Source organism: Protopterus annectens, chromosome 2.part0, assembly GCF_019279795.1.
Source record: "Protopterus annectens isolate FY-2018-M chromosome 2.part0, PAN1.0, whole genome shotgun sequence".
Lineage (NCBI taxonomy): Eukaryota > Metazoa > Chordata > Ceratodontiformes > Protopteridae > Protopterus > Protopterus annectens.
The window spans coordinates 322,946,298-322,972,917 of record NC_056728.1 but is presented as its reverse complement, the minus strand read 5'-3'; the positions used below and the strand labels follow the sequence as shown (position 1 = coordinate 322,972,917).

Sequence of the window (26,620 nt, the reverse complement as noted above, 5' to 3'; positions counted from 1 at the left end):
TCACACAAAAAAAATAGTCACTCCTTTTGTATCGCTTTGGAGTTACACCGAAAAGAAAATGTATTTATTGATTTATATTTGTTAATGAAGGTAGTACAGTAATCATGTGAGACCATTTGCAGGCACAGCCTGGGCGAAAAAGTACTTCACAATTAGTAAGCATAGTAAGTAATAATATGCAATTGAAAAGTAATACAATATCAATATTAGAATAACATTAACCTCAGAACATTAATAAAATATCAGCAAATTGTGTATAATACGTCAATAATCATATATTTTGAGTTGCTTCTGTTGTACATATGTCAAATGCATTAGTAAGTAATAATATGCAATTGAAAAGTAATACAATATCAATATTAGAATAACATTAACCTCAGAACATTAATAAAATATCAGCAAATTATGTATAACACATGTCAATAATCATATATTTTGAGTTGCTTCTGTTGTACATATGTCAAATGCATACACATTGGATGCCTCCTTAACCCTGCCCCAAAAGGTAGTCACCGTAACACAAACCTGATGCTTGATTGTGAGGTAAGTGAAAAATAATTACTGCAATAACATATCCCTAGTAATTGCTCCTAAACAATGTACTTGACCTTATGTGGACACCCCTGAGGTATGAGTTCAGCAGATAGCTCCTGTACCCATCAACTGTAGCCAATCTGTTCATTCTGTGCATTGTATATGTCTAACTGTGGTAAAAAAAAAGCAATTGCCTCAGTACTGTATTTTAAGTTTTCTTCACACAAACGCAGTAGCCAAAGTAAGCTCTTCCAAAATACTTCATAAGTGCATAATAGTCGTGGCTCATAAATTTATTCATGTTTGATTCATACATACACACAATAACCACAGTGAACTATTCAAGCTTACTTCATACAGCTGCACAAACAAATAATAAAACAGTAAGTCATTTTCATTTGTGGCAGCCCACCAGCCAACATTTAAAGTAACTTTGTTAAACTGCATATATCATAGACATTTCATTGTAATAAAAATAATGTATTTCAAGCTGGATTAACAGAAAAAAGAGCCAAGATAGTTGTACTTGCTTTTCACAAATCATATTAATTCTATAAAGTCAGAATAAGGACTAAAGCACAGCAGGATTAGTTATTAGCTCATACTGTCTTTCATAGTTTGCATTGACACTACCTCAGAGTCCATCTGTGTGTGTGTGTGTGTGTGTGTGTGTGTGTGTGTGTGTGTGTGTGTGTGTGTGTGTGTGTGTGTGTGTGTGAGTGTGTGTGTGTGTGCATACATCATTCCATAGTAATCCTCTGTATATACAGCACTGCCAGACTACTGCGTAAAAACAACCAAAAATAAAAAAAGGAAACTGAAGCAACAGGATTGCTCCACCAAGAGTAACAATGCTTCTGCAATGAACCCTTTTATATTGACAGGGAGCAAGGGAGGAGAAATTCCATCTGGTTCCATCTGGAGCTAAATGGATGCCTTGCAATCTGATTGGTCAGCTCTCAGGTGAAATCAGATGCCTGTGCAGCTCCAAATGAAATGGACAGATACAGTGTACATAATGCCATGGATAAGTACAAAGAATGTGAGCTCTAGAAAAATGTTTAAAAAAGCTAAATAAAATGAATTCTGCAAGTAGTATTTGTGCTGATAGTAGCTGCCATACTTTATTGGACTACTATAACTGGTTCTGCTGCACGTAATGAGTATTCAGTTGACTACCAGGAGATTAACCAGATAGCTTTAATGCAAGGTATTAAAAAATTAGTTTCTTTTTTTTTTCTAATTGCAACTATACTTTTTTGATTCATACAGTTAAAGAAACAACATAATGGTATTTTATGATGGCAGCTGTGCATCTCAACTAAGAAACATACTTCCAAGTGGTTTGGGAAATGCTGGTAATTGCTATATGTATGAGTGGGTGACAGAGACACTGTGTTCAAAAATAGTACTATAGGTGTGATGTCAGACTTTACTTACATAGCACAGTAGTTGTGAAGGCACACATTAATACAAGTAAGTACCCCTACCTCACTAAACTCCAGAAAGAAAAAATCCATTCAGCCAGCTAGAGCCAGATCATGGTCAAATGGGGCCTTAGGCAGTGGAATGGACCCCCCTCCTCGCAGCTATTCTGGTGTCTCATTACTCGTCTTTCTCCCCTCATTTACCATAAATACTTCTCAAAACTGTCAGCATGCATTCTATTTCTTCTTTACTTTAAATGAAGGCAGAGACATGGATTTAATTTAAAAGTTTTAATTCAAATATTCTTTGTTAATTGGGTTAGTCCCATTAAACTAGTATCGTCTTTTTAGGGGAGATCCTTGGTGGTATTTCTACCACTAAAGGAAATTTGGCCAGGGCATTGGGGAACTTCCCCCTACTCTTTGTGTTAGTGCAGATAGATGTAAAAGATCTCACATGACCTACGATTAACACAGAGAGTTGAGGTCTTGGTTTAACATTGTATCCAAAAAGCAACACACTCAGGAGTGCAACACCTCCTCCCTTATTAAAGAGCACTGCAGCATCAGCAATACATCTATATGATGGGGAAGTAGAACCCACAGCCGTCTTCACCAAAGGTAAACATACTGCCTGTTGTACTACTAACTCTGCTTTCAAATTCTATAGCACAAACACTGACAGACATTTGCTAAAGAAAATAGTTGCATATTGAAAACAAACAGAGCATGTGTAATGCTAAACTTCTCTTACCTTGAAGGATGACCAACACTAAACTTTTCTTCACTTGAAGCTCACATTCCTTGAAAATGAAGCTACCCCTGTAGTTCTGAAGATATTTTACCATTAAGCAGTGAAACAAAACGTATGAACCAATAAAAGGAAAAATTACCCATCTCAGAACATTTCAATCAACTCTAATGATTATGCAGTCAGATAGTTGGTGTAAAGGAGTAAGGTACTATTCACCTGTAGCCAAGGTACATGGTTTGAGCCTGAGTAAGCTAATTGACTAACCTGCCATCCCTAACTTGGGTATTTCACACACACACACTCACAAGCACGCGCACGCACACACGCACACACACACACACACACACACACACACACACACACACACACACAAAATTATAAAGGAGTAGAGTAAAGCAGCAACAGCACAAGTACCTACTGAATGCTCCGTTTGTGTCTTGGCTTAAGTTAGTTCAAAAGTTTCGAATGCAGAGATAGTTCCAGGCAGAAAACTCGCATTTGAGAATTGAAATCCTGATGCACACACAGACCTTGAACACGATTGTGTCCATCTTGTGTATGTATTCTACTAAAGATGTACAGACAAGAGACATGAGTGCATTCTTAAAGAAGACATAATAGTTTTTTGTTTAAATTGCTTAATTAATTAGAATTAAATGTTGGGGCAGCCAGTGCGCCCCCCCCCCCCCCCCACAGGCTGTAGTGTACTGCTTAGGTGAACTAGTGCTAGATCTGACTCTGCAGTCAGCTGTAATTATTATAGTGTCTTGGCTTCTAACAAATGTTTTTTTTTTGTTTTTGTTTTTTTTTTAATATTATCCAGGAAAATAAAAGGGGCGAGTACTATTAATCAGCCATCATACAGTAGCCTCTGTTTATAGTTAATGACAGATGTTTTAGGAACAAATTGAATTTCATGCCAAAATAGGTCTGGGTTGCAATTAGCTTAGTAATATTAATGGTACCAATACTGGCCATCTTGTTTATACTGAATCTGAGATTTACTATGTGTTATGAGTCTGGCTAGTTTTTCCAGGTAAATTGATTTATTTCCTTAAGGGCTCATTTTATCCAGTTCTACACAAACATTTTAGTGCATCTATGTTGGATACAGGTTGCAGCTGTCTTGCTACATAAGAGCAGAGAAAGATAACACATTTGCCATAGGCTGTTGGTCTAATTAGTAGGCAAATATTTTGAAAGGCTGTTGTCTAGTGTTGTTGTGTCTTTCGGCTTTTCCCGGTTAGGGGGTGCCACAGCGGAACTCCGGTCCGCTAATGATTGGCAGTAGATTTCTACGTGCCGAGTTGCCAGCCCTGATGCACAACCTTCAACGAAGGTACGCCCATTCACGCATGTCTCCACGCAGAAGACGCTATAGCTGATAATCGAACCAGACAACGTATAGCCTTTATAATCTAGAAGACTATCTGTAGTATTTTGTTTAGTCTTGCTCTTTCTTAAGCAGCATGAGGTATTTTTTATGAATGCATTATTGAGGGGAACCTACTGTTGCTTAACTCTCGGGGCATTTTAGGAGATGGTACGTGGCACTGTGCCCATGATGTGAGAGGCAGAGGTGCTTGGTACCACCTGCAAATAAGGAATATTTTTTTTTTGTGTTTTGTGACCTTGGGGTTAAAGAGTTGTGTATCAGTTAAATAAGACACAAGTATTCTTAGTAAACATAGCAATCATCTTAGTGAGGCTGCTGATTCTGAACTTCCTGTAAGAGTGATTCATGTGGACTTGGCTAAAGCTTTTTAATTGCTTCCTTCAGTAAGCTTTTAACTAGATTGAAATACTAATTATTCCTTATGCAATTAAGTGGATAAATAATCTGGTTCCACATCTCACATTAAGGATCTCTATAAGCACTTATTAAGATTTATACTTCATTTTAGAATGTCTTAGTGGAGTGCCTCATGGTGCACTTTGGGTCTCACTTTTTGTTCAACTTGTTTTCCTCTGGACTGACAGTGTCCAGTTACTGGTTAAGTAGTTAAGTAAGTTTGCAGATTACTCTATGCTGTGAGCTACTATTCCATGCTTAGAAGAATCTAAACATTTTCTGAATTTTTTAAATGTGTTTTCTAAGTGGTGAAATAATTGTATCTTAGGACTGACACTATTAAATCCACAGCTATGTTGTTTGTACCAAAACTTGCACCAGCACCTTATTTTTAAATAACTTCATTTTGGATCATTAATTCTTTCCAATATCTTGCAATTATCATTCAGATAAAAAAAATCTTAATTTGGGTGAAAATTAAGACTTAGGTTTACAGCATGTTTTATATGAACATCGGGTATATTTCCTCTCCAAAGAAATGCACTTTGGCTCTAGCCTGTGTCACCTGAGTAAGATGTGTTCTGGAACATAGCAATATATTTTACTTCTGTAACAAGAGACCCATCTGTTCAAGAGCACTTTACACAATAAGTCTATAAACTAACTGGAAAATAGACAGTAATTCTAAGGGAGTAAACTAAATGAATTTGGTTTGTAATTTTCAAATACCAATTTTCTCCTTTCCTCCAAGGTAAGGATGGATGGACTATAATCATGAAGGCAGTTTTTTATAGAAGTAAGTGAGTAGGTGGTATGGGTGAAATACCCCCCCCCCCCATAGAAATTCCCTAAAAACAGTGTTTCAAAATACCTACTTTCATAATAAAAAGACATGCATCTAGAATGTTTCTCCCCAGGCCTCCGCTGAAAATTGGATACATTCCAAGTTGGACATTCCCGGTTAACAAATGTAAAATAAATAATGAAGGGGATTGCAATCATGAGCATTACAATTTCTATAGGTATCCATGTTACTGATCCTGCTTTACCAACAGTTTATATTTCCCTATCACCATAAAAAGTTCCCTCATGTCTCTCCTTAAACATTATTGAATGATACTATTGAATTATAGTATGTTTATTCATGTCTCTCCTAAACATTATTGAATGATATTACTGAATTATAATATGTTTATTTATTTAACATTTTCAAATGAGTAGGTGAACTGGCCCAAGGACTGTTTTCAAGAATTACCCATGCAAAGAGGTAAGACAATGAAAATATACAAAAGTTGAAAGGAACATTTATATGGTGACGCTCATTATAACTGGTAGTAAGGGAACTGTAGCTGCAATATTGCAGTCACTTATTTGTATATAGTGCACACTACTGAATATTCAGTTAGGTACAGTTCATTATTCAGATGGTGTAGTAATACTACAAATTATTTTTATTTTCAATTAGACAACGATGCATCTCATTGCATAAGTAACAGCTGTATAGGTATCTGATCAATACCAAATGTCAGCTGCAATGTTTAATTGTAACTGCCCTAAAGGCTACTGATAGCCCATATCTCTAAAACACTTACAGACATATTGTTTTATCCGATAAGCTTTCAGATGCTGTTTGAAGGTAGCATTTTCATTCACCTGTCAAATTTCTTCTAGGAATTTGTCCCAGCTGGTGCAAGCCATTTTAGAGAAGGTTTTTGCCATAGTGACTAATTTGAAATGATGTCTGTCAAACACAATGCTCTCCATACTTCTGTGAATATAGCTGCAATCTCTGTTAGACAGCCTTTTCTTTAGTGGAGGACAGAATGCAGAGTTAATGAGTTTATAAGTAAAGTTGTTAAATTACAGATCAGTTCTAGCTGAAACAGTAAGCCATATATCTTTGTTTATTGTACTCAAATGGTGTTCATCTACTCATTTCACAAATGTTAAATACATTTGGCTAAGTTAGTAAAATTAGTATTTTGTGTTTGGTGGTTTACAACAGTGTAGAGTTAGCTGTTGAGTTTGCTGCAATGAGGGGAAAGTTCATATTCAGTCCTAGGAACAAATTAGCTAATTGCTATGGAGCATCTGGCCTTAGCTGTAAGGAAGTTATATATTACATAAGCTACTTTTGGTTGCCCTAGCATTTTATTAACCTGGGCCTCTATGTCAAGCATAAATGAATGAGAAGGATATAACACTGTCCCTGAGCATCTTTGTGAGGTGCTTGTAGTCAAAGGGTTATGACAGAGATCACTGATGACAGGGATGGGGTCATTTTAGTCTTTTCAGCTGTGCCAAATAGTATGACAGGAGTAGTCTTGCTGCTGACAAATATATACATATATATATATACATATATATATATATATATATATATATATATATATATATATATATATATATAGATAGATAGATAGCCCCCCCCTGCACCCCCCACACCCTCCCTACTTAAATATATCAATTCCAAGAACGTACTACATTGAAGTAAACGGAAATCTCCCCCTACAGAGATTTTCCATTTAAACATTCGATGTAGTATGCTTTCGCTGTTCTCTTGTCGACAATTTCATATTCGATATTGTCAGACTTCAAGATTATAATATAGACCCAACATACACAAAGGTACTATTTAGTTCAAAGATTAGTGAGCAACTGTATCAACAAAATTCATAAAGTAACTCCTTCACACCTTGCACTGCTGAGAGTTTCTGAAGACTCTCCCCATAGTCCAAAGCTCTTTGATTTTTAAGACTTTTTGAAGAACATTGAATGGCATAATCCACTTTTGTAAGCATGCTGGTCCAAGAAATTACTTTCAAGCAAAGACACAGGCTAAGGAGGTCTCCGGATGCTGTTTTTGTACTACTATAATGTGTTCATTGAATGAAACCACTATTGTCCCATTGATATGTTATACTGGGACATGTGGAGTGAATTCTCACTGGTGGCATTGATTTTGAATAATTCAGCAGGCAGTTATACCTAAAATAAATGAGGTAGTTGAATAAATTCACTCACTTTTGCATAGAGAAAGTACTTATCTCATCAACTGCAGGGCCAACACTTACCTATTTTTCTACAGAATAATGCTGCTGTACTGAAACAATGAAAGTTGCAAATTTTCTGTGGCTAGCCTGTCCATCACTATGGGCTGCAGATGCAGCTTTATTAGACATGCCTGTCAAGAGTTGAGGATAATGCAGACAGCACATGGCATGCTGCTATTGCAGAAAGAGTTACCCTGAGTAATACTTAGCTTCTATCAAGCTGTAATAGAATATCTGATACACCACTTGTGGTGTCAGCAATTTTTTTTTTCTTCAAGTGTCAGTAAGAAACATCAATTTGGATAAAAGGCATTCACATTTCATAAACCCAGAGTCTGATAACCAATGCCATATCTAGCCAATGAGTATGACTAATATGTCTAATTTCAGTTTTTCCAGTTGTCCCAGAACCCCCAGCATGCATATTGGCTTCAAACCTCTATCCCTGAGCTTTTATTCTATTTTGCTACAGAAATTATATTTAATTAGTCTGCTTCAATCAATGTTCAAAGTCATTTCCCTTAAAGATGTTTTTCTTGTCTACGTTTTATGCTGCATGTAACTATTTTTAACAGATGTAAACTGCTTACTACTGTTGTCTCTCTGGGACTATTGTGGCAGTGGGATGTTACATTTCGAGCATGGTCCAAGTTAAATTATTTCTCTATAAATAAACAAGATGTGAAGTACTGCTTATGACTTAGCACAGCTTTGTGAAGGCCAGAAAAGTTATATGATATGTGACCAGATGCCAAAATGAATGTTGGTGGTCCAAGGTAATTTTCTGCTGGACAAGCTGCCAGCTCAAATAAAGTTTCTAATAGCAGTTTCACATATGAGACTGATGAATTAATTTTTGTGCAGTTTAAACTAATATTTTATACAAAATGATACTTGACAGGGCTGTCTCAAACTTTTGAAAGGGAAATCTTGCATGAAACATTAGAATCTCTTATATGGATAAAAGTAAGGGTTTAGATGCCAAGATAAAATAAAGTCTTTAGATACCAGCACTGTTAATATGGTTTATTAAGTGAGTTAATAAAATACCCAAAAATTTTCATTAAAAAGATATCCATGCATAGACATGTATTTTTTAGAATACATTTTATTGCTGGTTTTCATTGTATGTATGTATGTATTGCAGTGTACTTGCTCTGTTGAGAAGTAGTGAGTAACTCTGCTCAGTCAGCTGGTTAATTATTAATCACTATGAATACCTTATTTTGTAGATATTGATGAATGCCAAGCCATTCCAGGACTTTGCCAAGGGGGAAACTGCATTAACACAGATGGGTCATTTGAATGCAAGTGTCCTGCTGGTTACCGGAAAAATGATGTATCACAGAAATGTGAAGGTATGTAACAAACTATGTGAAGATAATTCATTGCATGTTGCTTTTTGAAAGTAACAACGTGCACCATTTAACAGCCCTCTTCTCTGAATTGTTCTTTCTAATAGCTTAGTTGCTATTAATTTCTTTACATGGTTCTCATTTTCACTGGAGTTCTCTGTCTATGTTAAATTTAGAATGACGTATTACAGTATGTAAGAATTTTCAGAGTTCAGCTTCAAAAATAAAATAGTCCTATCCTAAAATAATAAACATGCAGTCAAGGTAAAACAAACAAACAAATAAAAAAATAAGTAATAATGTTTTAGGATGTTCAGTTTACCTGTAGTCTGTGTTAAAAATATCTAGTACTTTCATGCTACGTATAATAACTCATCTTTCAAACAAAACAGTGTGACACAACCTCTCTTTGGGTAATGTCAATTGTTTCCTAGAAGGAATTTTCAAAATGCTTTTTATTACAGAATATTATACATAATTCTGAAATTCAGAAGATTAAGCCTACTAAAAAACAACCAAAATATCTAAACAGGAGGCCTCACAACATCAAAGACATCAGCAATTGTATGACTACTGAAACCTGTTTCTATTGTAGTGACAGCACTCCCTGCATTCCAAGGTACAAAGTTTATCTTTTACTCAGATCCAATGGCAACTGTGGGGAATTATGTGTATTTATTTATAAGCCAATCGTCTCTCCCTAGATTTTGTAGGATACAAATCAGGACATAGTTCAAGTCCTAGTTATGCCAAATAAAATTAATTATAGATCCCAATCTATGACTCCTTCAGAGCAAGTTAATACCTTATCAGCTTACAAAGCTAACAATCAAGACAAATACCTTTCTTGCAGGATACTTCAACTATCCATACATAAACTAGTAGACATATACTGTGAAAAACGGGTACACTTTATAATTCTGAAAAACAGAAATCTCGAATTTCAGTTTTTCGAACTTATAAAGTCGAACGTTGAAAATCGCGAAAGTGCATAATCGTGAATCCGAATATCTTGAATTTGCGATCATGGCTTTATGGTGCGTTGCTTGCAGTGTTGTGACTGGATGGTATTTCATGTTGTGTATGGATTTAGGTGTGATTTAAGGTAAGTAAGCATTTTTGTAGAGTTTTGTGTGGGAGTTTGAGTGTTTGTGAATGTGTTTGTTAGTTGTACATGTGGGTTAGGGTAGGCAGGTGAAAGTATGGGTGTGTAAGTGTTGGATGTGTTGGTGTTTGTATATGTGTGATGTTTGTGTGTTTGCGATGGGCTGTAGAATGTGTGGGTGTGAGTTTCCTTTCTGTGTGTCTGTGCAATCTTAGAGATGGTATATATAAGTGGGGTGTGGAGGGCACCGCCCCCCACATGGGGGTGCAGGTGTGCTTGCCCCCCTGCTTATATGTAGTCTAGGTTTATTTGTGTTTTTGTGTTTGTGTGCATTATGTTTGTTGTGGTTTGGGTTGGATGATGTATGTGTTGTGTGGTGTATGGTGTGTTTCTGTTCGTGATTTTGTGTTTCATGATTGTGTACTTTTGGGATTTAGGCTGTTCAACTTTATGGTTTCGAAAAACTGAAATTTGGGATTTCAGTTTTTCGAAATTATAAAGTGAATCCGTGAAAAACACACATGCACAGAGAATTTCTGGACTTTATAAATACTTCTACAATTGAACAAGTTGTTCCTTACGCTTCAGACATGCTAATCTTCTTGATGTTGTTCTTACAGGCCTTTGTCCTTATTGAACTACCCCCGTTTGCATACCCTCCTTCATCAAGTCTAACCATCATGCTTTGATCCTCTGATTGTTTTGTGGACCTTAATTTATCTGTTGAATTAAGAGATTATCCCCCAAAAGAAAAATCATTTACGTCTCCTACTGACAGTCACAGATGGTTTAACCCCTAGCAAGCCTTGTTACTGAGGCTGTTGCCCTCTGGTCTTAATTCTACCCCCTCCTGGATGCATTGAGGCATCCATGCTAAGCTAGTATAAGCAGAATAGCATGCTTAAAACTAAATCCATACGACGATGGTAGCACATCCACTAACTGTACACATAAAATAAAATGCTGCTGGACATCACTAAAGTTTGTCCACTTAATCATTATAAAAGGGATTTAAAACTGGTAAGGAAGTCTGTCAAACTTACCTTCAGGAAATGTAAGGCTAGCTCTGAACACAGGATTACAACTAATTAAAAAGAAGACCATAAAGTCTTCTTCAGGTCTATTAGGAGGCTTTGCAGTAGCCAACAATTCTGTACTGAAACGATCTCAAATTACACCTTCTTGTCACAGCCCAAAGACACTGCTAATATTACTATGGACAAATTCTCTTCCTACTCCACTCGCCTCCCACACACCACACAAGATCAATTAAGTCCATTTGACACTTTCCAAAATTAAAAATACTTCCTCCAGGGGTCTTAACAACATCTCTTGATGTCTGCTGAGAAGTGAATGGGCCCACCTAGCATAATCCCACCATCAACTCTTCAGCTTAAGTCTTTTTTTCTAGTTGTGTCCTCAAGGTGCAGAGAATGATAGCTGCAGCGTCTTTGCCTGAAGGTGATCCCTTTACTGTCCCTGAGACTCGTAGACCTGTTAACCTCACCAGTATTATTTGCAAAGCTATGGAAGTAATAAACAATAATATAGATAACCCTATATCCCTGGAATTCACAACTATTTGGATTTTTAAATGGCAGATCATGCCTGCTCAACCTGGCTAACTTCTTTAAAAGGATAAGTGAGGGCAAGTATAAGGGACATACAGTCCATGTTGCCTATATGCACCATGCTAAGGCTTTTGATAGTTTTCACCAAGCTGGAATTATTGACAAACTCTCCCAACTCATCATCAATCTATATTTAGAATCCTGGATAGGTATTCACCTCTCTAACAGATCCCATAATGTTAAGGTCAGGGGCATTTGCTCTTGACAGAAAATGCTACTCGTGGTGCCCTACCAGGGTCTGCCATGGACCACCTCTTCTTTGGTATATAGCTGTCTGACTTAAAGGCTTATATCATGTGACTATATCTAGCCACATTTACTGATGATTGGAAACTTGGGCAGTTATCAAATATGTTTCTGATGCTCATTTTCTCGACCAAGGGCTGGATCAAACAAATGCTTAGTGTATTAAGCATGGGCTTACCCTCCAAACCAGGAAATGCATCATAGTTTGCTGTTGTAAATCTAGCACTGCTACTACTTGCCATCTAGATAACATGTCACTTAAACTTGACACATTTATCAGGGACCTAGGGACGTATGTTAATGGCAGGCTCTCCTTTGACTACCACGTTTCTGTAGTGGCTATAAAATCCTTCTGCATTACAGAGCTTATCCTTTGTGGTATCTCCTCAAGGTCTAAAGGAGTTGTAGTCCCACTATATTCATCCCTTATCAGACCTGTTGTCGAATACAATGCACCCTTTGACATGCACCTTACTAAACACCTAAACCAGTTTGAAAGACCTTAATATTTCATCATTAAGAAAATCTCAGCCCTCAGTACCATTTGCTACTATGATAAACTGAAAGTCCTGTACCTGTGCTCAGAGTCTCATAGCAGACTCTTGAGGGGGGAGTCTCTGCTTACCCTTCCATTCTATGAATGACCCAGCATTCTTTGAACTTCTTCACCTGAACAGATTTGGTGATAAAACAAACATCTGCTCTAGAGACATAAACCTATTCTAGTACATCAACAGTAGCAGCTGTCATGGCAGATACCTAACTCAACATATCCCTTCTTTCTGGAATAGGCTCTCCTTACCTATTAAGCAGAGTACTTCTCTAACGATCTTTAAAAACAGTCTGGATGACTGGATGGATGATCACAAATTCTCAACAGGAAACTGTAGAGAAAGTCTACCCAATGTGTGTATGTGGTGGTGGTGGGGGGGATACTGGTAGTCTTCCACCAGTTCTACATAATGGGACTGAGCTCTTTGATAGTGTCCTTGGCTTAGTAAGTATATATGAACCTATTATCTGTTACATCAAATTAGCGTGTATTGAAATAAAAATAGGTTGTTACCTACCTACCGTGGAAAAAACTGTTGCTGCAGCTAAACTGGTACCAGTAACTATCATGACGTTTAATAAAATAGATGGTATTATATACTGCTTGCTTTAGTGGCTACACATAACTAGAAAATTTCAGTATCTTTCATGAAATCATCATAAAGTTAGTTAGCAATCAAAAGTTTAGTGTAAAGTGAAAGAAAATAAGAAAATTATATTCTAATTGAAATTTCAAACACACACACACACACACACACACATATATATATATATATATATATATATATATATATATATATATATATAAAACACAAAACTGCTTACAATAAGACATACTCCATTTAGAAAAGATAACACTAGCTCATAACTGATGAAGGTATAAACATTTTAAATCTGTACAACGTATACTTTACCATATGCATAATGGCATAGTCCATAAATCAAGCATTAACAATGTCAGTGACATATTTCACTAAATTAATATACAGTACATGGACCACAGTGATTGCACTCCGATATTCGGAAAAAGAGAAAGCAGTTGAGTGGTAGAGTGGTGCCAGTCCTGATCGTGCACCCCATGCTTAAGTTGTTAAGGTCAGGTTTAGTGCCAGGCAATCAAATCTGCCACTTCTATTGACCAGTAAATGACAGTGGCAGAATAATACATTTGTTTCTGTCTGCTGTCCATCAGTAATGTGTCCTGACTTCCTCTTAGAATAACAGGATGTATGTATGGTCACCTGCATTTTCAGAAGGTTATAAAGTCTGAAACTCAAACGTATGTCATTATTTTATAAATTCAATACTCAGGAATTTGTCAAAAAACTTCAGATTTTATGAGGAACAGACCAATCATATGAGGCAAAAATCTGAACATTCTGCAAAAATCGGGACAGTTGAAAGGCATGTAAGGTGAGTGTAAATGTGAGGAACTGTGCTACACTGCCTTTCTGATGGTGCAAGCTAAGTGCTTTACAGCTCTGAAAGCCAGTAAAACACTTCGCATTTTTTTTTCTGTTTTCCTGTAACTAGTAGCACATGGAGCAAATAAAGCTCTATGCACTACAAAGAATTATGATCAGGTGGGTAACTGATCCTAACCTACTATTATGTATTCTGAACATGGATTCCAAGATTCACCTCTCAAGCGTTTCTTTGCATCCATGTCTCGAGCACATAACAAGTTGGTTAGGATCAGCAACCTACTCATAATCCTCTGTTACGTAGATTTCATCAACTCACAAATTCAAATTTACTTTCTGTATTAAGATGTGGAGAGAAGGTACAATGCAGTGTACACAACTAAAAAAATATGTTGAGACTATTTAAGCTACCTATACCTTTAATTTATATAATGATGTTATGTGTTTACAATGCATCAGAAGCAAAACCTTAACACAGAAATAAAGATATCAAATGCAGCCAATGAAGTGTCATTTTTTTTCTGTCTGCTGAAGTCAATTGCTTATGCCTAGTAACAAGATTTCTGGAGCATTGTGGAGATTATGAAGCTGTCTAAATTTTACTACAAATTACTTCTGACTTTCTGTAGTTCCCCAATATATTCACTATTTTTTATTTATTTATTTATTTTTTTTTTGCAAATTGGTAATGAAGCCTCAGCAATCATTTTTTAACCTTTTAGGAATCCAATAAGCAGTACAAAATTTTTCTTTTTTACAGATTATATTATTGGGGGGGGGGGTCTGTGACTGGCTTGTTACACAATCCATTGCTGGTTGGTAAAATACCGGAGTTCTCAGATGATGCTTTGCATGAAGTAACAACCAATGTAAAGGTACATGAACTGAAACAGAACTTAGAGAATGATGTTTTTAAGTATAAAAGATTGCAAAACCAACACTATCATTTCGAGGCATGCCTTAAGAAAGGTGTTGTCCCAAGGGGACTTAGAGTTTTGAATATGCCAACTTATGACAATATATATCCATCACTGCTGGTGCAGTGGCAGAAAATTAATCTTGCCACCAGCAATCAGTACATTTATCTCTTGATAGAGTTCTTTCAACCGAAGGAGAAAGAACTATGTGACAATGCGGTGCGACAGCAGAATAAAATCGAGTGTTTTTTGGAGGATGAGCGAGCAGATGTTTATTTCTGTGAACTAACTGAGAAAGTAAATGCCTATGGCAACAAACTGCTAGCTCAGAAGATGAAGAAGCTAGCAAGAGATGTAAACGATTTCTCCCAACAGCATGTATTTACTTGGCCATGGCATCAGCCAGGAACTATTAACTCTACAGCCAATCAGCCATTTGGATTGAAAACCTATCCAATGAGAGGACGGACAACTATGCACTATCCAATCAGAGGCAGTACCATGCACTGAAGCAAGTGAACCACCCCATCCTGTACACTCCACCCCTTCAGCTGAAATGCTCAACAGTAGTGGTGGACCCTTGTTCTCTACAACCTATGAGGAGGAGCCTGTGGTAAGGCAAAAAACTTTACCTGGACAGGAGAGGCAGCCTGATTCAGTTTTTTCTATGTTCCCCTTGCCGATTCAACCAACGCAGAAGAGGTCGTTCAACAACGGGGCTCCAATAAACAGTCAGAAACGGAAGGAGCCACCAGCTCCATCACAAACCCGAACTCTAAAGAAAATGTGGGGCTATGGAGATTGGGACTCGAATGGAAAATCTCATAGCATGAATTATGTGCAGTGGGGACTCAATTGTTATGTAAGGGCCTGAATTTTATACCTAGTGCCAATATTGCTTTTTGTGACATTTTAACACAAATAAGATTGCGCGTAACATAACATGTAAAAAATTATAAGTCAGTGAACAGAAACGGCACAGAACCAACGGCAAAGTACTAATTGAGTTTTAATTTAATGTAGCAGATAAAGAACAGTAAAAACTGCGTTCACAGCAAATAAAAGAAAAAAAACAACAAGTTCAGATAAAGCGCTTTTCGTCTGTTGGCTAAACAGACTTCATCAGATCATAGCGCAACATAGGTTTAAACTATTTAAAGGTGGTACTGTGATCACATGGTAGGTTTAACCTATCGTCAACGCTCTGAATGCAAAGTTGACTCCAACCTACTTTTTAAAATAATATAAAAGTGTGTTTATAAAGTCATAACGATGGTAATATAACTTGTCATAAACACTCTTATTTCAAAACTTATTCTAACCTACTGTTTGAAAAAACAGTATGCGGGTGTACCTGCAAAGTTGTAACAAACGCAAATACAAAAAGTAAAACAAATAATGAATGAAATACCAACAAGTTGTTATATCCTACTAGTTGTTGTGCCTGTTAAAAATGCTTCAGATCACATCTTGTTGCTGCATATTCTGTGCACATGCAAAACCTAAACAGACTAAAACTATAAAATGGTGAACAATAATGCAAAAATGGAAAGATATGTATATATAAAATAAATTAAAAATGAAGAGTCATGCCACGAGGTAAAGGCGCTAATGAGTGAACACCGTCAGTGTTGTGACTAGTTCTGACTTAATATTCAAAATAATAGTCAATGTTATTATTGCATAACCAGCCAAAGGTAACATAAACCTAATGGTATTTGGTGTAGAAACACCTCACGTACCAAACAGTGTTTAGCTCGTTAGTCTTACTATTGACCTACTGTGAACAGTAAAAATGTTTTCCCTTATCAACGTAGGGTGTAATCTCAAACGGGGTAGTAATGACATCTTCTTGTAATATTAAATGAGATCCCAAAGGGGTAATGAAGTATATAAAAGTCTGTTTATAAGTGGTAACTCATGACTCAATTCAGTTAGTTACGTCCCCTCATCTGTATGAGGTTTAATGTCTAAGTAACCCAAAATATCTTTTTCTTATAGTAATGGTGAGTGAGTCCTAATACAGGAAATAAGTTAATACCTAACTTGCAAACATAGCAATGTTTAACTATGATGTGAACTACATTTAAATCCCCAACACCTCCTATTATGTAATTAAAAAGCCACATTTTAACTTGGACCTAATTGTTGTGGTGGTTTTGAAATAAGTTTAAATACAAAACCTTAAAGAAAGGGTCTGTGGTCTAAAGTCAGGCCTTATAATATCATAGAAATAAGTTATACATAACTTCAGTGAAAGCTCTTTCAGTCTTAGCAAAGCCAATTTCTTAATTTTAGTATACAAGTTATTGAGTAAAACTCGTTTAATCCTGGAGGTCGGCATGCGTCTAAACGTAGTTGCAACAATAGTTCTATTTTTTCTAGTAGTAATGAACTTGAACCACCTCTTAACATTATTTGAATAGAATTTTCTTGGTCTTTAAGTTGTTCTATAACCTTAAACTTGAATGAGTGGTTCGGTTGTTCTGTACAATGTTTTGCCAGTGCGTTCTCTTGTTTGTGTCTACTGATTGCATATGTGTGGTCATAAATCCTGTCTTGCAGCCTCCTATCAGTTTTACCTACATAGAAGGCTGGACATAGTTGGCATCAGGCTAGGTAAACCACACCTTTAGAGTTACAATTGAACTTGTTTCTCAATGTGTAATTCCTATCCCTGATGGTAAATTTATTGCCAATGTCGATGTATTTACAGTAGTTACACATCTCACATCGAAGCATACCTACTGTCTTAAGAATGTTGTTGTGTCGACTTTCCAGGATATTTTTCAAGTTTTTACCCCTTCTATAGGTAATCATTGGGGATGTTCCTACCTTCTTAATAATGTCCCTATCTGTTGTGAATAAATGGCAGTTCTTCTTCAAAATACTGACAATGTCTTTTGTTCTTAAGTTAAATGTCAAAACAAAGTTTATATTTCTGTTAATTTGGTCAGTAAGATAGTCTTTCAAGTGAGTTATGGTTAGAAGTGTTTTTGTAGTCAATCTGTTCTACTTCGACTAAATTAAATTCTGACCCTCGTGTTGTTTTAAGGGTTCCCTTATTCAAGATGAGTTTGTATATTCCTTTGTCCCTTTTAATTTTCACTTCAGTTATGATATTGTCAATTAATTCGGTAGGATAACCCCTATGTATGAACATGTCGTTCAGGTTATTACACTCTGCTAAAAAATCACTTTGCATGGTAATCATTCTTGCAGATCGTACCATTTGTCCTTTAACAACAGACTTTTTCTGATGCAAGGGGTGAGCGCTGTTAAAATGCAAGATTGAATTAGAGTATGTACTCTTTCTGTAGATTTTAGCTGTGTAATGTTGTCCTAACGTGTTCTTAGAGAAAATGACATCAAGGTAGTTAATGTCTGACTCCTGGAAAACACTGGTAAACTTTAAGAATTCAGTTGTGCTGTTGAAGTATTCAAGTAATTCCTTAGCTACTGTATCGCCCCCTGTGATGATAATGAAAATATCGCCCAGGTAGCGGTGTAAAAAGAAATGCTGTTCTTCAAATTAGCATTTTTGAAAACATACTTGTGTTCCCAATGAGCCATGACTAAATTGGCAAAACTACCTCCACAAGGAGACCCCATGGCTACCCCGATTTTTTGTAAGTAAATACTGTTGTTAAATGCAAAGAAGTTGTAATCCAGTATTATTCCCAGTAGTTGTTCGATCAAATTCTGTTCGGAGTCACTTGCTCCTCTCATTCTAATAAATTCTGTCACCCACTCAATGCCAATGTTGTGTGGGATAGATGTATAAAGGTCGCATACGTCTATAGTTAGAAAGTTTTTGTCATGGTCAAATTCAAGGGCATTTATTTGTTCAAGAAATGACCATGAGTCTTTGCATATTTGTTTCCCCTTAATTACATATGTTTTCAGTATGGAGTCAATCACTTTAGCACAGGGGTAGGTGATGGATTGGCGAGCATCCAACAAAGCTCTCATAGGGGGGTTATTGAGATTTTTGTGGATTTTAGGTATGCCAAATAAGAAAGGAAGTCTAGGTAGAGGCAGGTTTAAATAGTTGTTGGTGTGTATGTCAGTCAGTGAATCTATGAACAGGTCATTAAGGAACATCTTTATTCTATTGTAAGCTGTGTTTAACTCATTCAAGCTCACTCTTTGGTAGGCTGGCCCATCAAGAAGTTTCATTATTTTGTTAATATAGTGGCTCATTTCCATAACCACTAACCCCCCACCTTTGTCCGGTTTCATTATACGGACTGGGAAATTCTTGAACTGTGTTAATTTCAGTTTGTCATCTATAGAAACATTCTGGTGGTTAGTGGGATGAATGTTTTTGTGAAACAGTTTCCTCATTTCTATTCACACATGTGTTCAAATAAATAGATGAGTGGGTGGGTGGGTGAGTGGGTGGGTTGTAAGTGCTTGCTACTCTGAGATCCTGCTTATCACTTGTTCCAGTACCAAATAGGGCTGTTAAGTTTAATTTTCTAATGTATAACCTAAAATCTAACAGTGTTTCTACTAAGTCACCTCTATTAGAAGGCACAAAGGTTAATCCATTGGCAAGTAGCTAAACTAAACTGTCATCCATTGTAAAATCAGTATAGTTATAAATGTTAACGTCTCCTTTTAAGTTTGTAATAAGTTTGCAATTTGTAGGGGTTACGTCCACTGTATTCAACTCAAACTCAAATGAGTTGTCTATTGTCTCATCCTGTTGCTCACTGCTCGGGTATTGTAGAATTCCCTTTCGTTCCCATCGTAGTTGTTCTGGTTCCTCACCGTACGCCCCTGAAAGTTTTTTGACTGCTGTTGGTAATTATTGTAAGAGCCATCTGTTTCAGTATTTTCACTTCTACCCCTGTTAGTGTTCTCTGTAGATTCACCATGGTTTGTGCCTGGTCTTAATGATGTTGTGTCAACATTGTCAATGTCTTAGTCATCGATACCATGGTTGAGAAAGGAAGAGTGGTTGTTAGTTGTAAGGTTGTTTTGTGTCTGTGAGGGGGGTGGTTTTGGGTAAGCTGTACCCTCCTCATAGTCTTTCAAATCCCTCCTGAGTTTTTTAAGTTTAGTTTCTTTCATTCTCTCTAGTTCTTGGGAAATACTAGTGAAAATACGTTGATAGTCGTATTGATACCTATCAAAAACAGTGTCTCTTTTAATTTCCTTTTCCAGTTCAGTAACTTCTTCAACTAGTTTATTTATTTGTATTTGGTAGTGTTTGCACATGATCTTTAGCAATTCCAGGCCTTGAGTGTTAAATAAATTGATAATATCTTTCTAGAACTCAGATCCTGGTTCTAAGCCTGTTGGGTATTGCCAAGTGCGAAGTCCTTTTGGGACAATGTTCTGTTTAATACATATTTCGAAGTATTGTAACTCAAGCTGTAATTTTTTGATTTTTAGTAATTTAGTGTCAAATAATTTGAGTTTAAATGTAATACTCACATTACTTCCAGCCGGGTTTCCTATGGTGACATTCCCATTCTGAGTTTGCAAGCTTGGTTGTTCATGGAGCCAGCTAGTAAAGTCATAGGTCTCAATAAGCCCTGAAGTAATTGCACATTCTGTGTCTACTCCGTGATGGTTGGTGTTTCCCATGTTGTTGTTAAACACATTACGATGTCCTGTTTCGTTAACAGTAGGTTGGTTAGATATAAATGTAGGTGAATTATCCCTGTTAGTTCCCTCCAAAGTGCTCGGTAAATTATTATGCATCTGAGTAGAGCTAGGTTGGGTCAAAGACTCAACTCTAGCTGTTAAATTCTCCAAGCGTTGATTCATCACTTCCAACAGTAATGTCAGGTTACCTCTGCTATCCGTCTCAGAATCAGACAGGTTGAGGGCATTGTCGCTGGTTCCTGTAGCCATGAAAACGAACAATCCAAACACCAAAAATGCGAAAACTGGTACAAGTCAACGAACAGAAATGGCACAGGACTAATGGCAATGTACTAATTGAGTTTTAATTTAATGTAGCAAATAAAGAACAGTAAAAACTGCGTTCACAGCAAATAAAATAAAAAAGAACAACAGGTTCAGATAAAGTGCTTTTCGTCTGTTGAATAAACAGACTTCATCAGATCATAGCGCAACATAGGTTTAAACTATTTAAAGGTGGTACTGTGATCACATGGTAGGTTTAACCTATCGTTAATGCTCTAAATGCAAAGTTGACTCCAACCTACTTTTTAAAATAATATACAAGTGTGTTTATAAAGTCATAATGATGGTAATATAACTTGTCATAAACACTCTTATTTCAAAGCTTATTCTAACCTACTGTTTGAAAAAACAGTATGCGGGTGTACCCGCAAAGTTGTAACAAACTCAAATACAAAAAGTAAAGCAAATGATGAATGAAATACCAATAAGTTGTTATATCCTTCTAGTTGTTGTGCCTGTTAAAAATGCTACAGATCACATCTTGTTGCTGCATATTCTGTGCACATGCAAAACCTAAAACAGACTAAAACTATAAAACGATGAACAATAATGCAAAAATGGAAAGATATGTATATATAAAATAAATAAAAAATGAAGAGTCATGCCACGAGGTAAAGGCGCTAATGAGTGAACACCATCAGTTTTGTTTCTAGTTCTGACTTAATATTCAAAATAATAGTCAATGTTATTATTGCATTACCAGCCAAAGGTAACATAAACCTAATGGTATTTGGTGTAGAAACACCTCAAGTACCAAACAGTGTTTAGCTCGTTAGTCTTACTATTGACCTACTGTGTTCAGTAAAAATGTTTTCCCTTATCAACGTTGGGTATAATCTCAAAACATCAGGCCTTATAATATCATAGAAATAAGTTATACATAACTTCAGTGAAAGCTCTTTCAGTCTTAGCAAAGCCAATTTCTTAATTTTAGTATACAAGTTATTGAGTAAAACTCGTTTAATCCTGGTGGTCGGCATGCGTCTAAATATAGTTGTCACAATAGTTCTATTTTTTCTAGTAGTAATGAACTTGAACCACCTCTTAACATTATTTGAATAGAATTTTCTTGGTCTTTAAGTTGTTCTATAACCTTAAACTTGAATGAGTGGTTCGGTTGTTCTGTACAATGTTTTGCCAGTGCGTTCTCTTGTTTGTGTCTACTGATTGCATATCTGTGGTCATAAATCCTGTCTCACAGCCTCCTATAGGTTTTACCTACATAGAAGGCTGAACATAGCTGGCATCGGGCTAGGTAAACCACACCTTTAGAGTTATAATTGAACTTGTTTCTCAATGTGTAATTCCTATCCCTGATGGTAAATTTATTGCCAATGTCGATGTATTTACAGTAGTTACACATCTCACATCGAAACATACCTACTGTCTTAAGAATGTTGTTGTGTCAACTTTCCAGGATATTTTTTAAGTTTTTACCCCTTCTATAGGTAATCATTGGGGATGTTCCTGCCTTCTTAATAATGTCCCTATCTGTTGTGAATAAATGCTAGTTCTTCTTCAAAATACTGACAATGTCTTTGTAAAAAAATATAAGGAATGGAAGACTGAAATGTAATTAACATGTATAAGAAACATAGTGTGCATGTTCCCATGATGCCAGCCAATATTGATGTTTTTATCAAGGCATGTGAAAGGGATTGATATGATAGTCATAGCCTAGTCAATGTAAAGTACATGAATAATTTAACTAAGGAACAACGGTTAGCAATCAGCTCATTGCAGAATAATAGAAACGTAGTAATTCACCCTGCTGATAAAGGTGGACCGGTGGCTGTGTTGGATGCAAATTATTATTATACTGAGATGGTTGAGGTGTTATCTGATACTAGAACCTATCAAACTGTAAGTAGAGACAGTGTTTTGAACATGCAGTATAGGATTCATTCACTTCTGCAAGATAGTTTCGATTTACGACATGTAAGTAAAGAGATCTATGATTATTTTCTTGTGGAAAATCCGGTGGTACCCCAGATACGGCCTATCTAAGATCCACGAGGATCCTTTAAAACCTAAATTTAGACCCATAGTGGCTGGGGCTGGATGGTTGACTGAGCCAACTTCTGTGTATTTGGATAAAGAGCTTAAAAAAGTGTTGGAAGGTTATGAGTTGGTACGTAAAGATACAGAAAATTTCTTGTTGGATCTACAAAACTACACAAAAGGAAGTAATGGCAATGACTTCAATCTAATGGTGACTTTGGATGTAGTATCCTTATTCACCTGTATTCCTAATAGTGAAGGATTAGAGATGATTAAGGCCTGTCTGATGAAGAGTGGGGCATACAATGAGATGAGAGCTGACTTTATATGCATGTTAATGGAAATGGTGTTGGAGCACAATGGTTTTCTGTTTCATAACAAGTATTACTGGCAAATGTTAGGCATTGCGATGGGGACCAGTTGTGCTAATGTGTACGCTAACATTGTAATGAAGGAATGGAAGTAGAGGCATATCAATGCCAGCAACGTAAAATTTTTTCGTAGATTTGTGGATGACCTTTTCATTTGTTGGAAGGGTGACCACAAATCTCTGGAAGAATTTGTGCATAATCTTAATAGTAGCTGTAGTTTTTTGAAGTTTACTTATCAGTGCTCTGGCAATGAGATTCATTTCTTAGATGTAACCATCATAAGAACAAACGGTGAAATTCAAACTTGTATACATAGGAAAGATTGTCATCAATCCTTGTTTTTGCAAAGGAGTAGTATGCACCCACCACACATGTTCCCCAACATTGCTGAGGGACAAGCCCTTAGGGTCTGTAGATCCTCATCTTTACACCAGGATTTTGAATTAGGACTGGAGTATTTAGAAACGGCCTTCATTGATAGAGGCTATTGCAATAAGGAAGTCAAGCATGCTTGTACACGGGTAAAAAGAGAAAGAGGAGGGAGAGGTAGACCCTATCTACTAGGAGGAGGCAACAAGAGTGATAGGACATTTGTTGGTAACACTGGTTCTGGATTGAATGACATGGTTCCTTTGAAACCTATATTAAAGGGAAGGAAAATAAAAAAATTAGTTATTATGTATAAATAGGATAAACCACATGGTTTATATATGCAAATAATAAGTTCTCACAATATGTTTTCCTGATGTTTTAGCTATTGTCTCTTTAAACCTTAATTGTTTTTTTGGTTTTTAAAAAATGGAGGAAAATATGTGAGATATGATTGGTTTTCTTATATGTTCTTGATGTTTTTATATGAGATGTTAATATGTTGATTTTTATGCATCTGAGGAAGTAACTAATTTTATGAAAGCACTTACGCCTATTAAATATTTTACGTTCAGAGTGGAGTCATCTGGCTATTACTGCTTGCTGTAGTTGCCTTCTACTTGGTTCGTAGGGATTTTATTGGAATTTAGTTACTCACTCAACCTGTTGTCTTGGGACTTGTTTTTGGCACTGCTACTATAGATACTAAACAATATGCTAATTAGATTGCATTTTTGTGAAAGCACAGCTATTGCATCATAAAAGATATTTATACATTAGTAAATATTGAACATTGAGCATTTTAAGAGGTGCATTAGTGGGCTTTCAGACAGAGAACAGATCATGGGATTAGTACTTAGAAATCCAAAGAAGTTGAGAAAAGGGGAGGAAATAAGTAGAGCAGAAAATGTTAGTATGGTAGTTAACAGGTGTGGGATGTAAAGCAAGTTCAGAGACAATTGTCTATCTGTATATCTAGATATTTGTATGTATATATACACAGAGAGCTATATAGCTACCGTAAGATTTATATTAGAAGTATAGGGGTGGGGTTGAGCAGTGTCACAAAATAATGACTATAGCTGGGAGATGCTATTAAAACTATTCAGGCATTGGTGAAGACTGGTTGTGGGTTATAGGATTCTGAATAAAGGAAATGGTTTGATGTTATGGCAGGCTGAAGATAACAGTGGGAATATTTAATCAAGGGAAATCTAGAGCATGAAAGGCACTTATACCCCCTGGGTAAAGAAGTTTTGGAGAAGTATTTGCAGTATATGTAGCTTTAGATGTAATGTAGTTTGACTAAGTGTGTTTTAGGTGAAATATGTATTAGACCACTTTTTTAGATGATTTGTGAGTAGATTAAATGTGGCACTATATAGTGGCATAGGAATGGCTGCTGATGCTGTGGAACTAGGAAAACATACTACTGTGAGGTCATGTGTCATAACTTCCAAAAACATGGCTTATCTAAGCAAAGGCAGGAAATGCCCAGAGACACAGGTTACTTAGGACAGACAGGCCAGTTACTCAGAACTAGGATGAATGCCTGTAGGCACACAATTACAAATAAAATGACTTACAAGCCAGCATCAGCACGTTTCCCAGTCTGATCATTCTATAGCAGATAGGACATGGATGCTTCTTAAAGGAAATTTCCACATACCTTTGAAAAGAAGAACACTGGAGATTCAGTTAGTTCAATAGTTTAGCCTGACAATCAGTGACTTGAACCTGGGCATTAGTTTTATGAGACACTATATTCTCTAACTTTTCCTTTTAAGTAATTAACAGTGGACATAAGGTATACTGAAGAGAAACACTTTTTTTTCTGTTAATACATGATTTATGTTGAATGTATTCTGAATTTTTAAATTCAAGCTGCTGTCTAGTTTCACAATATTAACAGTGACTGTTAAGACTGAGGTCTATATTTTAGCACCCGTGTTTTATGTGTGTCAAGAAAGTACTGACTTTCACATAAGGCAGCACTAGTAACCAAAATGTTAACAGTCAGCAAGGCCTTAATGTTCAGACAGCTATAACAGTATAGCAAACCTTTTTCCAGTTCTGCTGTTCTTCAAAGCCTTAACCTAACATAACACAACCATTTTCTTTCCTTCTCTCCTGTCTCTCTCTCTCTCTCTCTCTCTCTCTCTCTCTCCCACCCCTCTCTCTCACTCTCTCTCCTTCTTTATCGCAGCTAAATAAACTGCAATCTGTGTGAAGTGTATTGACTGCATACAACAACCATACATTCTAACACTCTGTCTTATTTTCTTCACAGTCCCTGACTTTCTCATCACGGGGAACTGGAGTTTATTGCTAATTATATTTTCTGTTAACCAAAACATCTACCTCACAAAGACTGCTTGTTTAGACAGGCTACCAACTTACAAATTATAATTTCTTGTTTTCCTTCACTGGATTTAATTTATCACCCAACACAACTCTTGTTTTGAGATTTATTGTCTCATTAAATCAGTCGTTTCTTTGTTATCTTGTCTGCTAAATGAGCACTAACTATAATCCAAAATGCCAAACTTTGATTTTTATAGCATGTTTGTGACCCTGCCTTCTACAGTTTCAGTCTCTCTCTCTCTCTCTCTCTCTCTCTCAAATATACACAAACTTACCCCTGAGAAGTATTCAGACATGAGAAGTAGCAGCTGTACGTGCACATCTGGCCTTGGTGCTGTGATGCAGTATAATCATGAAAACATACTCAGAAGTGTCTTGGAATTTAAATGTTGTTTCCACATACATATGACAACAGCATGACAGCAGTTCCCTATAATTCTGAGATTCATAATACCAAGCCCTGAAATACAAAAAAAAAAGCAAACAATCCAAAAGCAAAGGAAAAGAGTGTAGGTAGAAAATTGTTTTTCTTCTTTAAATTTGTTTTTTTTTTTTGGGGGGGGGGGCAAGCCCTTGATCCACTCATGAGGTCATTACAACTGTATCAAGTGTGTATCTATGAAAACTAAACTGGGGGATGTCTACTTCAAATAATTATGTCACTAAGCTCATCTCACACCTTTATGTCCAAGAGGAGTAGTCCAAAGAGAAATGGTCCCAATACAGAGAGACCCCTGTAGACAAACCAATAAATCCCTATTCTGATTTATTTTGTTCTGTTG

General features: G+C 36.4%; 1 protein-coding gene across 1 annotated transcript in view; it reads left to right on the top strand.

Annotated features, from left to right (window-relative positions):
- The window catches only part of FBN2 (fibrillin 2), a 2,449,070-nt gene that overhangs the window by 827,165 nt on the left and 1,595,285 nt on the right, over positions 1-26,620 (top strand). Inside the window, exon 7 of the mRNA XM_044060803.1 lies at positions 8,793-8,918. Within this exon, the coding sequence (XP_043916738.1) occupies positions 8,793-8,918 (126 nt within the window). The remainder of the gene's footprint in view (positions 1-8,792; positions 8,919-26,620) is intronic.